Source organism: Macaca mulatta, chromosome 17 (genome assembly GCF_049350105.2).
Source record: "Macaca mulatta isolate MMU2019108-1 chromosome 17, T2T-MMU8v2.0, whole genome shotgun sequence".
NCBI classification, from domain to species: Eukaryota; Metazoa; Chordata; class Mammalia; order Primates; family Cercopithecidae; genus Macaca; species Macaca mulatta.
The window spans coordinates 4,514,804-4,528,633 of NC_133422.1; the positions used below are offsets into that span (position 1 = coordinate 4,514,804).

Below are 13,830 nucleotides of genomic sequence, written 5' to 3' on the forward strand. Positions count from 1 at the left end.
CAGGAAGAGTCACAAAAACAGAGAAAAGATGTACCTTTTCTTGGTCTAGATGGATTCCACTAATTTCAAAATCAAACAGAAACAGTTCAGCCACTCGCCTATAAATGAAATGAGCCCCAGGTTATAACAGGTAATAAAAATTACTAACAAAAAATATTGTGGTTTTTGGTTAAATAAATCAGTCTTTTTGAGCCTCACTGCCAAAAGTTTCTTCAAAACACACACACACACACACACACACACTCACACACACTTTGTTTTAAACAAGGATCTTAATATCCTCAGAAGTCAGGCAAAACATCCATCTGACTGACGATTACGATTGGCTCATCATGTAAGAGCTTATTCCTTTATTCAGAGAGCACAAACCTGTGAAAGCCACCATAATAATTACTTATTTATTTCAACTCGATCCAAATCCTAATAATTAAAAACATAAAACAGGTTTTATATTTGGACAATTTTTCAAAGGCCCTCTGCATGAGATTTTCAGTTTTTCTTCCAGCCAGTAGCAGCTATTTAGAATATTAAATCCTTTGATGCTGTGCTGGACGCTGACTTTCTTGGCTAATGAGAATTGTTTTCTTTCTTTTTACTCCTGCTTCGTGCTTGGAACCAATTTCAAGTGTAACACCTTTTTTTTTTTTTTGGGGCAACAGTATTTTAAAAAAAAAAAAACCAACAACATTGAATGGAAATAATCAAATATTTGATCTACTCTTTTGGCTTTCCTTGAGTTTTCAAAATAGATATATTTACCTTCCTGATTATTACATCAAATATAGCTTGAATGGAAATTTATAGTGCACGTTTATCATATTACACAATACAGGTCTATTATGTGACAAAACTGTATTGCAGAAACATATGAAACATTTAAAATCACTAATCCTATTAAAGATAATGACTATTAAAATTCTTGTATTTCCTTTCAATCTAGTTTTAATGCTATATATATATAATATATTTAGAATAATTTAGAATTTAGAATAATTAAGGCCCAACTGTATACATTTATACTTGCTTTCTCTTGTAAAATTACATCACAAACATTGAACAGTTCTCCATGTCTTTAAACGTTCTTCAAAAAGTTGGCTTTTGATGCTTGTTTTGTATTGTCATAGAGAATGCAAATGTTTTTATTTTCCCACTCCCATGAACCACAATATAATAAAAATCTTTGTTACATTTTTTAATCCTTGTTTGTTTCCTTAGGATAAATTCCGAGAAATTAATCAAAAAGTATGCACATTGACATATATTACCAAATGCTCCTCCATAGAGACTTATCAACTTACACGTAACTAGAGGACCCATCATCCCAAACCAGAAGTGCTATTCTTATTCTGTTTCAACTTTGTCAGCCAGCAGCTTCATTCTACTTACTTAACGGTGGTGGGTCTCATGCCAGGTACAGAGCAAAGCACTTTATACAAATTATTTTCCTTACATCTCATATGATTCTTAGGAAGTACTTTCTATTTCCCTTTTACAAAGGAGAAAACTAGGGCTTAGCGAGCTCTGAAGCCAAAGTCCAACCCCGCAGTTCCATTCTGGAGATGCACTTCCACCCACTTCACACTTGTTGCCACTGTTACACCTGTGGCACACTGCTATCAATTTCGGGGCCATCTGTCGCTATTCCTTATTTTGTGAAATGAGAGTTTCACAAAGAGAATCTTTTGCCCATTTTTCTATAAGGGGGTTTTCTTTCCTCTTTTTTTAAGGTAATTTGAAAGTTCTCTTAACATAGTTAATATATTAACCCTTTGTCATATAAGAACCATTTTTTCACATTCTTGTGTTCTGACTTTGAATGTGGAAGCGTTTTGCCATACCAAAGTTTGCAACGTTTATGTAATAAAAATCAATGAATCCTTCTGCAGTATGAGTTTGTATCATGCCAAGAAAGACCTTCCACATCCCAAGATTACCACTAGTTTTATAATTTCTTTTAAAAATATTTACATCTTTAATCAGTCTACTTTTTTTTACCCCAAATGGTTATCCACTGGTCTAACATCATTTCCTGAAAACCAAGTCTGACCCTGTGTAAAGATTTGGGAGGAGACACCATTTGAGTGGAGTCCTAGAGAAAGTGCAGGAGTCATAAAGATACCTGGGGAGGAACATTCCAGACAGAAGAGGCTGCAAGTCCAGAGGCCCTGAGGGAGAGTCTCCCAACCTCACCTCTAGAGTCACAGTCACAACCAAGGCAAAGAAATGAGTGAGTACCTTGTTTCTGGATCAAGGGAATCCACAAGATTTTTATCAGCTAGTAATTTTTGCAAACTTTGATATAAATCCACATTTGTGTTCAACCTAGAAAAATTAGAAATGTAAAAAATTAGTTGACTTTCGAATACCTTATTTTTAACTTTACATGAAAAGAATGGTGTCAGATTGTACCATACACATGCCCAGAAGCTGAACAGCATAACCTACCAGGAACAGTGTAACCATCCTTCCTTCCCACTTTCCTTCCCTTTTCTCCTTCCCTTCTTTCTTTCTTTCCCTTATTTTGGAGACAGGGTCTCACTCTGTCACCCAGGCTGGAGTGCAGTGGCACAATCACAGCTCACTGCAGCCTCGATCTTCTGGGCTCAAGTGATCCTTCCACCTCAGCCTCCCAAGTAGTTGGGACTACAGGCACACACCACCACGCCCAGCTAATTTTTAAATTTAAAACCGCTGTAAAGGAGAGCTCAGGACACAGGCCTCAGCGCCATGCAACTGGGATGCCAGACTGGCCCTGTAACCGCTCTGGGACCTTGGACACGTTATTTAGACCTGAGGCTGCCGTGAGGATTAAATGAGATCACGTATGCAGCACACATTTCCTGTGTGAATGAACCATGGCCACTGTTGAGCAGTTGTGCCATTCAGAGAGCAAAGGGCCCAAGGCTGGGCAGTGGTTCCAACCCACCCCACAGTACCACTGGCAGGAACCCAGTCCTCTTCCCTAAATGCAAATGCCATGGCCCTCTCAGAGCTGAGTAGTGAGCTGGGTCTAGACACAACCCGCACCCTGCTGGGTAGATCTTCCAGGAGGGATAAGGTTGTAAGAACCACTCACCAGTCCCTACTCACAGAGTCAGCGATACTCCTGTTCCTCAGCTGGTTCACAAAACACACTGAAGATTTATATGAATCGAAGGGTTTCTGTTACCATTCTCATGGGCCTTCCCAAACACCAGTGAAATGGAGGTAGTCATTACTCATCAAAAAACACTCACCAAGAAGGGCCAGACTCCCACACGTGGATCCCAGAAGTCACGGAGTGAGTGCCAAGGCCTACCTCCTCCTAACCTGCTCACCCGTGGAGCCATTCCATGGCAAAGGGACAGCAGTTCAGAGGCTGCCCGCACTGCCCCCACTGCAGAGGTTTAAGGAAATCGTCCCATTATGTTTTACGTTGGAAGACCCTGAGATAAAGCCCATACTTCTGTCTGTATTTGTCCTCCCACAAAATGAAGAGAGATTGTCCATGAGACCGGCCTGTGTCTAATTCGGCAGGAAACAGTGTGCAGAGTGCCTGGAGCAGGCAGCCCACTGCTGACGACTTGCCAGAGGCCTTTCCCCAAGAGGCAAAGCTTTCTCCCAGGGAGTCCCCGCTTTCAGCCCCGTCAGCGTGCCCAGCGCCTGCACTCTGCAGGGCCCAGTTCTACCCCATTCCGCGAGCTGGTTTTCAGCGGCTGTGGGAAAAGTCACACACGATCGTGCCAAAGTGAACAAATGCTGCCCGACCTGGGGAAAAACAGCTGCTGCACATCCTGAAGTGCTGGGTCTTCCAAGGGAGCCTCGTCTAACCAGAGAAGCCATCACTCTCCTCCTCCAACTACTTCTGGTATATGAAATTGTCTTCTTGTGTTACCCCCTTTCCCCTGTTGTAAATCCACGCTGGCGAGCCCAGGGCTCTCCCTAGCTCTGTACACTGCCTGGCATGGTGCCATGCAGCTAAGTGTGCTGGAATACAGCACCGTCCACCAATAAGTTATTTTAACAAGCACTATGGAGCTCTCATGAGTGGCTTAAAAACATTTACATTTACCTCAAAATCACTTTAAAATAATTCACTCCATCACAGCCTCAGCCAGAGCCTGCGCCAGCCCTCCCACAGACTTTTACGGCCTCCCTAGACTCCCCTAATTCCAACTGACAGGGGCCACAGGGACACTGTTTATACAGCATTTTGGCTTCTCGCCCTGTGGCCCACAGCCACTGATGCAACAGCAATTTAATCAAGCCAGAATCTAGTAAGTTCAACTTGCCACTAGGATACTAAAAGCCCTTGTTTAAGGTAAGTGATAATGGTGATGACAAGAATCCTGGGTGTCTACGATCTTAGATTATCAAGTGACACCTTTGCATTGATCTCATTTAACCCTCACAAGGACCCTGAGGCAGGGTTAACTTTACACCCCATTTACAGACAAGGAAATGACGGAAAGAACAGACAACCAGCCCCGAGGCCCAGTGCCCGCCTGTGAGGTGAGCCAACGGCCTGTCCTGAGCCCTCCCTCTGGCCACCCCGGTCACTCACACCTCCCACCCCGCTGGGCGGGGGACAAGCACTATGGACTGGACAAAACTGCACAAGTCCATGAAACCGGATCACCCAGGACGAGGCACAGAAGGGGGCAGGAGAACAGCACATACTTCTCTACCATGGTGCCAATGCTTCTACAAGCTTCTTCCGCGGCTTCTCTGAATGCTGGCTCAGGGTGAGCGATTTTCACAAAATCAGCCTAATAAAGGGGAAAGACAAAACCAAAAGGGAATTTGATGAGAAGCTTTCTTCCAGGATCTGAGGGTGAAAACGAAAACCGGGTTTTAAGATGTGCCATTGGCTTGGCCGATGCATTTCCATTACTGACTTTTTCCTAAGCGAGAAAAGCAAAGCAGCTTCTTTCAGAACATTTAATTGTTATTCCTTGAAACCAAGTTTGTTTCAAAAAAAAAAACTTTTATTAACTTTATTTCAGAAAAGTTTTTCTCTTTCAAATATAAACACCAAGCAAATTCTTCCTTTTTTTTTTTTTGAGACAGAGTCGCCCAGGCTGGAGTGCAATGGCACAATCTCAACTCACTGCAAGCTCCGCCTCTCGGGTTCACGCCATTCTTCTGCCTCAGCCTCCCATGTAGCTGTGACTACAGGTGCCCACCACCACGCCCTCTAGTTCTTTATTTCAAAAGAGCAGGCACTGGTTTCAAATATTCTACAACTTTCTGGCTAAAATTATTTGCAGTATGGTTCTCACATGTTAACTTATCTCCAGAAAACAACTCTTACAGGCTTTTTTTAACTAACACATACAGTATAGTTTCAAAACCCACTTAACTACATTCTAGTCTTTGATTTAACTACATTGTAGTCTTTGTGCAGAAAACAAAGGCAGTCTCTTTACAGTCCTTTTAATAAAATATGAGTTCATAGTTTCCACGTAATACTGTATACAACTACTACTGCTGCTACTGAAGTCATTAGAAATTAAAATGAGTGAAAATTCTTTTTTAAAAACATAAAATGATGTAAAAGTAAATTTTCGTTTTCATGTCAAAAAGCAGATAAACTACGAAACACTACATATTTTCTTCATTTGCCAAGAAAATGTGTGACTATAACATGAAATAAAATCACCACAAGATAAAATTTCCTAATTTTATTATCAAATAGTTTTTAATGCCAAAACATTTACGTCCATAGTTTGATATATTTGTTGTAACAACTGGTAACGATAAAATAACATTAGTACCAAAGTAGCTGAAAAATGAGTTACATAAATTTACAACATTTTTTTTACAAATTACTAATCTACAGGTTGTGAATTTATAATCAATATTAAAATTCAAAACACTAGCATACATATTAAAAATGGGATTTGTAATAGTGACGAGGAAAACAGTTCTGTTACATAAAACTGTATTAAAGAAAGAAAACAAAATAAAATGACTACTTGGTGAAAAACAGTTTATAAAACGATTGTCTTATAACAGTACTAATCTTACTGGCAGGTAATATCTTAAAAATCGAAAACAGAGAAAGGTTCTTTTTAATTCAGATAATTACATATATAAATCACATCTTTTTTTTTTTTTAAGTTTTCAGAATGAGATATTGTAATACATAAATATTAAAAATGTGAAAATAAGATACAGGGCAGAGAAGTTAAAATCTTTTAGTGAAGACCAAAAGCGAAAATGTAAAAAAAAATCCTAGAATACTGATTAAGATGAAGACCAAGACAAAAAATACACAGTGAATTCTGGGATTTCTGACAGCCACGCCAATGGTCACCCCTCAGTATCACTGGGCAATGATTAGCTCCTCCCACAGATACCCGAATCCACAGATGCTCAAGTCTCTGATATAAAATGATGTAGTACTTGCATATAACTGATACACAGTACATCCCATACGTCAAATCATCTCTAGATTACTTGTAATACCTAATGAATGTAAATAATATGTAAATAGCTGTTACACTGTATTGTTTTATGGAACAGTGACAAGAAAAAAAAGTCTGTACATGTTCAGTATGAATGCAAATTATTTTTTCCCAAATATTTTTGATCCAAGGTAGGTTGACTCCACAGATCCCCCAATCTGGAGGATTGACTATATAGTGAAATTCACTGACACAGATTTTCATTTTCTGATTTCAGTGACACAATTAGGTGAACAGGGTATGAAACCTTCTTTTGAGCAGTGCGTTTCCACAGCTCCCCCAACATTCAAAGACACATTTTCTATGCACATACTGGAGGCACAGAACAAAAACCTAGTACAAACAGAACTACCCAGAGCCTGCAACTTCACTCCAGAGAAAAACGCTTTACAATAATATACTTTATCAGTTTCCTTAAGAAAGGGAAGCTTGTGGTGAACATATCTGAAAGGTGTTAATGCTCAAGTCAAGTGTGTGGGTGGAAGGAAATTTTCCAAAAAAGGAAAAAATAAAGATGGGGATGAGTTATGCTGAGTCAAAGAAGTCAGTCAAAAGGTATACAGGATTCCACTTAGGTGACATTCTAGAAAAGTCCAAACTATAGGGATAGAGAACAGATTAGTGGTTGCCAGAGGTTAGTGGGGAGGGGTGGGTGTGACTATAAAGGGAGACTTCTGGGGGTTGATGGAACAGCTTTGTATCCTGATCGTGGTGAGGGTTGCACAAATTTATACAGGCTAAAATTCACAGAATTGTACCATCCTCCAAAAGAAGTCAATTTTACTGTATAATAATTTTTAAAACAAGTACTTTTTTTTTTTAAATGGAGAGGCTATAACAAACTTTGCAAGCTTTCCAGGTAAGGGTTCATGAGACCCGAGCAGCCAGCCAGCCCTGAAACAGTTGGAACAGGAGGAAGAAGAGCTTGACAGATATCCTGCCTGGTCTGGCAGCCCAGCTGCACCACACTCTGGCCAGGCGACAGCAGGCACATCCCTTCATCACCCAATGCCTTTCTTCCCTCTTGTGAAAATGGAGCTATGCTGAGGTTACTTCAGCTCATCCAGAGAAAGCTTCTTCAGCTAACTGAGCTGTAGAAAGGGCCTCCAGCCTAGTTAAATCTAAAACAAGTTAATGCCAGAATATAAACTCCATGAAGTAAGAGATTGTGCTGTTTCATTCCTGCACATATACTTCGTGCCCGGACAGTGTCTGGCACACAGTAGGTGCTCAACATTGACTGAATGTGAGGGAAAAACCTATGTAGTTCAATACCATGTAGACAGGATCATAAATGATCACTATTTAAATTGTGTGTGCTGCTTTCCTTGACAAGAGTCACCAAGAGTCGGCTCCTTCAGGCTGACGGAAAATCCCGCTTCCTGGAAATGAGTATATGGAAGAGGTATCTGCACTTCCATGTTTGTTGCAGCTCTGTTCACAACATCCAAGATTTGGAAGCAACCCAAGTGTCCATGAACAGACGACTGGACAAAGAAAATGTGGTACTCACACAATATGGAGTGCTATTCAGCCATAAAAAAGGATGATATTATGTCATTTGCAACAACATGGATGGTCATTATGTTAAGTGGAATAAGTCAGGCACAGAAAGACAAACATCACATGTTCTCACTCATTTGTGGGACGTAAAAATAGATACAATTGACTCATGGAAATAGAGTAGAAGGAGGGTTACCAGAGGCTGGGGAGGGTAGCAGGGTGGTGTGTGTGTGGGGGGGTGGAAATGGTTAATGGGTACAAAAAAACAGGAAGAATGAGTAAGACCTGCTATTTGATAGCACAACAGGGTGACTACACGCAATAATAATTGTAGATTTTTAAATAACTAAAAGAATATAATTGGACTGTTTGTAACACGAAGGATAAATGCTTGAGGGGATGGAGACCCCATTTTCCCGGATGTGATCACTGTGCACTGCATGTCCCTATCAAAACATCTCATGCACCTCATGAATATATACATGAGGTATATTAAAATTAAACATAAAAAATGAAAAAAGAAAAAGAAAATTTTGCTATCTCAGCAATGGATTTCCTAGTTGGTGAAGAGATCTAGGTATACACTTCTATTTCAACTTTAAAATGTTAAAAAAATAAAAAAAGGCTTTACAATCATTTTGATGTCAAAACTTGTTTTTTAATTTAAAAAAAGCATTCCTGAAAAGGTTTATTAAAACTGGTTCTCACACCTCTTATGAAAAAGAAGTGGCTCACACTTATAATCCCAGCACTTTGGGAGGCTGAGGCAGTAGGTTCACTTGAGGCTAGGAGTTCAAGACCAGCCCGGGGAACACAGGGAGACCCTGTCTCTATTACAGCAAAAAAAAGAAAAAAAGGAATTTTGTTGTAAACGTACACATAAAGTGTTCTTAGAATTTGGGGAGAAGCGTTCAAAAATGAAGAACCTCTGTCAAATGAATATATATGTAAACATATATTAGTAATCATTCATTATATTACATGTATATTTTATTAAATATTATATTAAAGTACAAGTTCTAAATATGACCTTTTCTGATAACATTTTCCCCATTCCTAATGACATATTTCATCATAAAAAATCATACCTAACGGATCTCAAACAGTTTCAGACATTTTTAACTTTATAATCTAATATTAAGAGTAAACAACAAAGGATAAACTTCACTTAAATTTTAGCAGGGTTGAAAGAGAAGTAGCTTCAAGTCTAAGGCAAAGCATCTTACCAAGTCGGCCACTCTGCACAAGGAATCCGAGAGCTCATCAAAGATCAGCACGGTCTGGGGCCCAGGTGGGGTGGAACACGCACGGTCCACAAGCAATTCTGTCTTTCTCAAGGCTTTTTCTTGTGCAATATGAAATCCTTCTGGGGCACTGAGCTCAGGAACTCCAAAAAGACCCTTAGAACCAAAGAATACGTCTGATTTATAACCAAAATTCAAAACTGTGCTTTTTTGATATTTACTAAAATTACTTTTATCACAAAGGAAATCTTGGCTTTCATTGGGGTATCATGTTATACCTGTGATCACGGATACTACTATCATACTCCCCATATCACTCCACATAAATTACACTAAAAATGTTCCCAGAACATAATTTTTCTTCAATTTTTAACTATTTTCTGAAAAAAAAAATGATATGGGTTCAAAATCCAGCTCTGTCACTTCTACAGAACCTAAGAGTGGCTGCAAGAATTAAATGAGATAATATATGTAAATATATATGTGTGTGTGTATTTGTGTGTGTATATATATATAGCAGTGTTTAGCACATAGCATTTGATAGATAGATGTCAGCCATAATTATTATTAGTTTATAACCCTGGTCATGTTATTTCTCCTCCTAGGCCTCATATTTTTTCATCATGTACAATGGGAATGACAATACATATCTTACAGCAGGGATACACATACTAAGGATATGTAAAGTACTAAAAGCAATATCTGACAGAGTAAGATCTCAGTACACAGTACCAATTATTCTACAACTATCAAAGAGAGAGGATGAGTTGACCACGAAGCAATAGATATTTTAGAAAAATTTAATGAACATATTAAAATCATAGGCTGAAACTGGGAGCAAATTTTATACGTTCCAAAGACATTTCAATATCTTGATAAAAATAAAAATCACTGATCTAATGGCAATGACCATTCTCTTGTTACCTCTTCAATCACACTTGTTAGCATACTCAGGAAGGCAGGGAAAAAAGCATTTAATATGCACCTACCGCATACCATGAAGTGCGCCTGCTACTTTACACAGGTTCTCATTTCAATCACACAATCCTACAGAACAGAGTATCATTCTTTTATAGATTAGGACACATGCTTTAAGAGGTTAGAGAAGGCGGGCGGATCACGAGGTCAGGAGATCGAGATCATCCTGGCTAACGCGGTGAAACCCTGTCTCTACCAAAAATACAAAAACATTAGCTGGGCGGGCGGCGTGCACCCGTACTCCCACCTGCTGGGGAGGCTGGGACAGCAGAATGGTGTGAACCCGGGAGGCGGAGCTTGCAGTGAGCCAAGATCGAGGCACTGCACTCCAGCCTGGGTGACAGAGCAAGGCTCCGTCTCAAAAAAAAAAAAAAAGAGGTTAGAAAAAACTTCTTTGAGGTCACAAATTAATATTGGCAAAGCCAGAACTCGAACCCGCTCTGTACATCTCTAAAGCCCACACTTTTCCATACTTCTCTATTACAGTTACAATCTCAATTACAATCTGTTTGAAAGTCTTCTCTCCTGAAAAGGTGAGCTTCCAGACCCAAGAGCGCTGCCCTTCATTTCTTTAACCAGCTATCCAACAGAACGTCTAACATATGGGGGGAACTCAATGTAGGAAACAAATGACCGCAGCAGAGGCTGGGCTTTGTTAATTAACTTGGCAGGTGTTTAGCACACACACTTTCAGAAATAGCAGCAGGTAACCCTTCAGGCCTGATGAGGCCTACTGTTTCTACAACAAGGGATGGATGAAGTTAAGCTATTAATCTCTCTTCAAAATATATTACAAGTTAAAAAAATAAAAGAGAGTCAGTGGGGGACAAAAGAGAATCAGGACTAAAAACAAATGTCATCTTTATATTGATTTAATTTGATTCAAGCGCAGACTAATTCCACTTCCCAGTACAACCTGCCCTACTGCCGCGTTGCCCTCGGGAATTCTAACTCTCGGATTACCAGTGACCTTCGTAATGCTAAAAAACTGAATAAACCTTTTTTTCCAAGGCAAAAACCAATTCACAAATTTGAAAATCTGCTATCGGTGCTGAGTACCAAGATACAAAAGGGAAAAATAAAAGCTAAAATTAGATACATCTCATCTACCCAAAATCAGGCTTCCCCTCACGTCTTTCTCCTCAGCGCCCACAAGCAGTTCTCACACCAACTATGTTAATACCAACATTGCATACTCTTAAGGAAGGTGGTGTGGCAAATTTCACACAAAATAATTTTAAAACAGACAAAGCTGATAATGGAGATAAAACCAGAATAATACACCTTAGCTCAGTGCAATACCCTAGACTCCTCTTTATAAGGCAATACACTACAATGAAATTTTAAAAAGCAAAAATAAAAGTAATCCTTAACCTAAAACGGACAAAATATACAAACTCCAAGTAGAACAGGCATCAGGTAAGTCCCTTCCAACCTTGCCTCCTTCTCACCTTCCACTACACAATGCACTCTAGTGACTTCCTGGGGTAAGAAATCCAAGTGACCAATTCCATGGCACTATGGCAAGTCAGACTCCTCGCAACAGGGTTTTGTGTTTTAAAACAAGAAAGCCCAAAGCTTTCAAATAAATTAGTAGGCGATGGAATTTCATGTATCAATGAAATTACCATTACTCGACTACAGGCAGCCGTGTCCCTGCAAAAAGACCATGCGATACCGCCTGTGAAGGCACAGGGATAGGCCTCCTAAGGCAAGACTGTAGCGCTGGAACTAAAGGGCTTTAGCGGGTGTGCGGGTGCATGTATGCAGAGGGCGGGTCCTGGCAGGCCGAATTCACCGCCACCATCAGGACGAACTATTCAGATTCACGTGGAGCAAGTGGCTCATGCAGAGGCAGTTCCCGGACCCGACACTCTGGGGAGGAGACCACTAAACCCGGCCCCTCAAAGCAGAGGTGACCTTGCCCTTATCGAGAGGGCACACAAGACGCCACTGTACGAGGTGGGTTCGCTGCCCGCCTCCTCCCAGGCCCAAACAATCTGGCCCTGAGTGTCGCTGGCCGCGCGGAGCAGAGGTCGGCTTAGCTCGCGGACTGAGGGGAGCTCCTCCTGCGCCGCTCACCCGGCGCTCGCCGAACAGGTCCAAGCGGCTGCCCTGGGGCTTGACATTGAAGGCGGCGCCCACGGGAGACCAGCTGGTGCTGACCCTTCGGGCCCGGATCCCGGCTTGAAGGCTTCCCTGGCCCGCCCACCGGGGCGGCAGAGCTGCTGCTCTGGCTCCGAAGCCGCCCAGCCTTCCGACGCACAGCATTCTATCCCCGGAGCACTCCCTTCCTCCCACGCGAGACCCCTGCCCTGGTGCTTTCGCCGGGAGCGCGGCTCCGCGTTTCCAAGGCAGCGGCCCACGCCGCCCCACGTGACGGCTCCGCTTCCGGGTCTGGGCGTGGCCTCAGGACGAGGGCACGTTGACGTCCAGAGAGCAAGAGCGTCGCTGCCCTGCCTTCTCAGCCGCCGTCGCGGTTTACCGCCCCCTGTGTCCAGAGTGAGGAAAGGCTAGGGTTGCGCTTCCCTCCCAAGTGACTAGGGGGCTGGGCGCGGGCAAAATCATGATATATTCGAATTCCGGTGGACATTAGATATTTTTTGAGAGATGGTAGGTACTTGAGTAAACAAGAAATGCCCGCCATAGGCCTGAAGGAGAAGTTTCCCTTTTAACCAACTCTCTTGGTAAATTCATCCTGCACTTCTCTGTTTGGTGTCTCTGCCCAGTAACTTTTTACTCTTGCATAGCTCATTTAAAAACTTTAGATGGCAAACAGTGAAAGCAGTCTAATGGGATTTTCCCTGCAGGGTTTCAGAATTGTCTGGGACCCGTGATCCCTTTTTTCCTCCCGCTTTCTCTCCTTTGGGATGGACTGTCTACCCTACGCCGGCCCCCGCCCCGCACCACTGTCTTTTAAAAGTGGATTAACTTTTCTGGTTTCGCAGAATCACACATGGAGAGAAATTCTGCCACAGGATGAATCACCCAGGAGGTCTCCTCTGTAGCTTATTTAATGACGTAGATGGGGGGAGTTGATGCGGAAAGTGGTAAGACTTTTGGAAATGTTGAGATGGGGCGAAAATGTATTTCGCACATGGGAAGGAAATCGACTTTGGGAATCAGAGGGCAGATTGGGCTGAACTGTGTCTCCCAAAAGAGATGCTGAAGTCCTAACCCTCGGTGCCTGTACAGGTGACCTTATTTGAACACAGGGAGTTTGCAGAGATGATTAAGATGGGTCATACTAGATTAGGGAAGCTGTCCTTGTAAGAAGAGGAAAATGTGGCTGATACAGGAGGAGGAGGACAGCCACCTGAAGATGGCGGCGGGGACGGGAGTGATGCTGCCACCAGCTGCCAGGAGCTGGAAGCAGCAAGGCCGGATCCTCCTGCAGCCCCTTTGGAGGGAGCATGGCCCTGCTGCTACGGTGATTGCAAACTTCCAGCCTACAGAACTGAGAAAGTCCATTTCTGTTGTTGAAAGACTCTCACTTTGTGTACTTTATTAGGGCAATCCTAGAAAACAAACAGAGATTCACCACTGGCAAATAATGATCAAACAATGATTTGTTGGATGGAATGGTGATTAAAACCTAGGTTAGAAAATGAGCAAAGCGGGAGGCAGAGCACCAGGACAAATAGCTAATGCATGCA

At 41.8% G+C, this 13,830-nt stretch overlaps 1 protein-coding gene across 2 annotated transcripts in view; it reads right to left on the reverse strand.

Annotated features, from left to right (window-relative positions):
• The window catches only part of MIPEP (mitochondrial intermediate peptidase), a 213,211-nt gene extending 200,638 nt beyond the window's left edge, over positions 1-12,573 (reverse strand). For both annotated transcript variants that reach the window (XR_013407934.1, XM_001090198.5), the window contains exons 1-5: positions 12,257-12,573; positions 9,179-9,352; positions 4,660-4,748; positions 2,236-2,322; positions 35-98 (exon numbers count right to left, since the gene is read on the reverse strand). Coding sequence is in view for 1 of the 2 variants with exons in the window: in XM_001090198.5 (XP_001090198.3) it covers positions 35-98; positions 2,236-2,322; positions 4,660-4,748; positions 9,179-9,352; positions 12,257-12,445 (603 nt within the window). In the remaining variant the exon portion in view is untranslated. The remainder of the gene's footprint in view (positions 1-34; positions 99-2,235; positions 2,323-4,659; positions 4,749-9,178; positions 9,353-12,256) is intronic.
• Between the last annotated feature and the right edge of the window lie 1,257 nt (positions 12,574-13,830).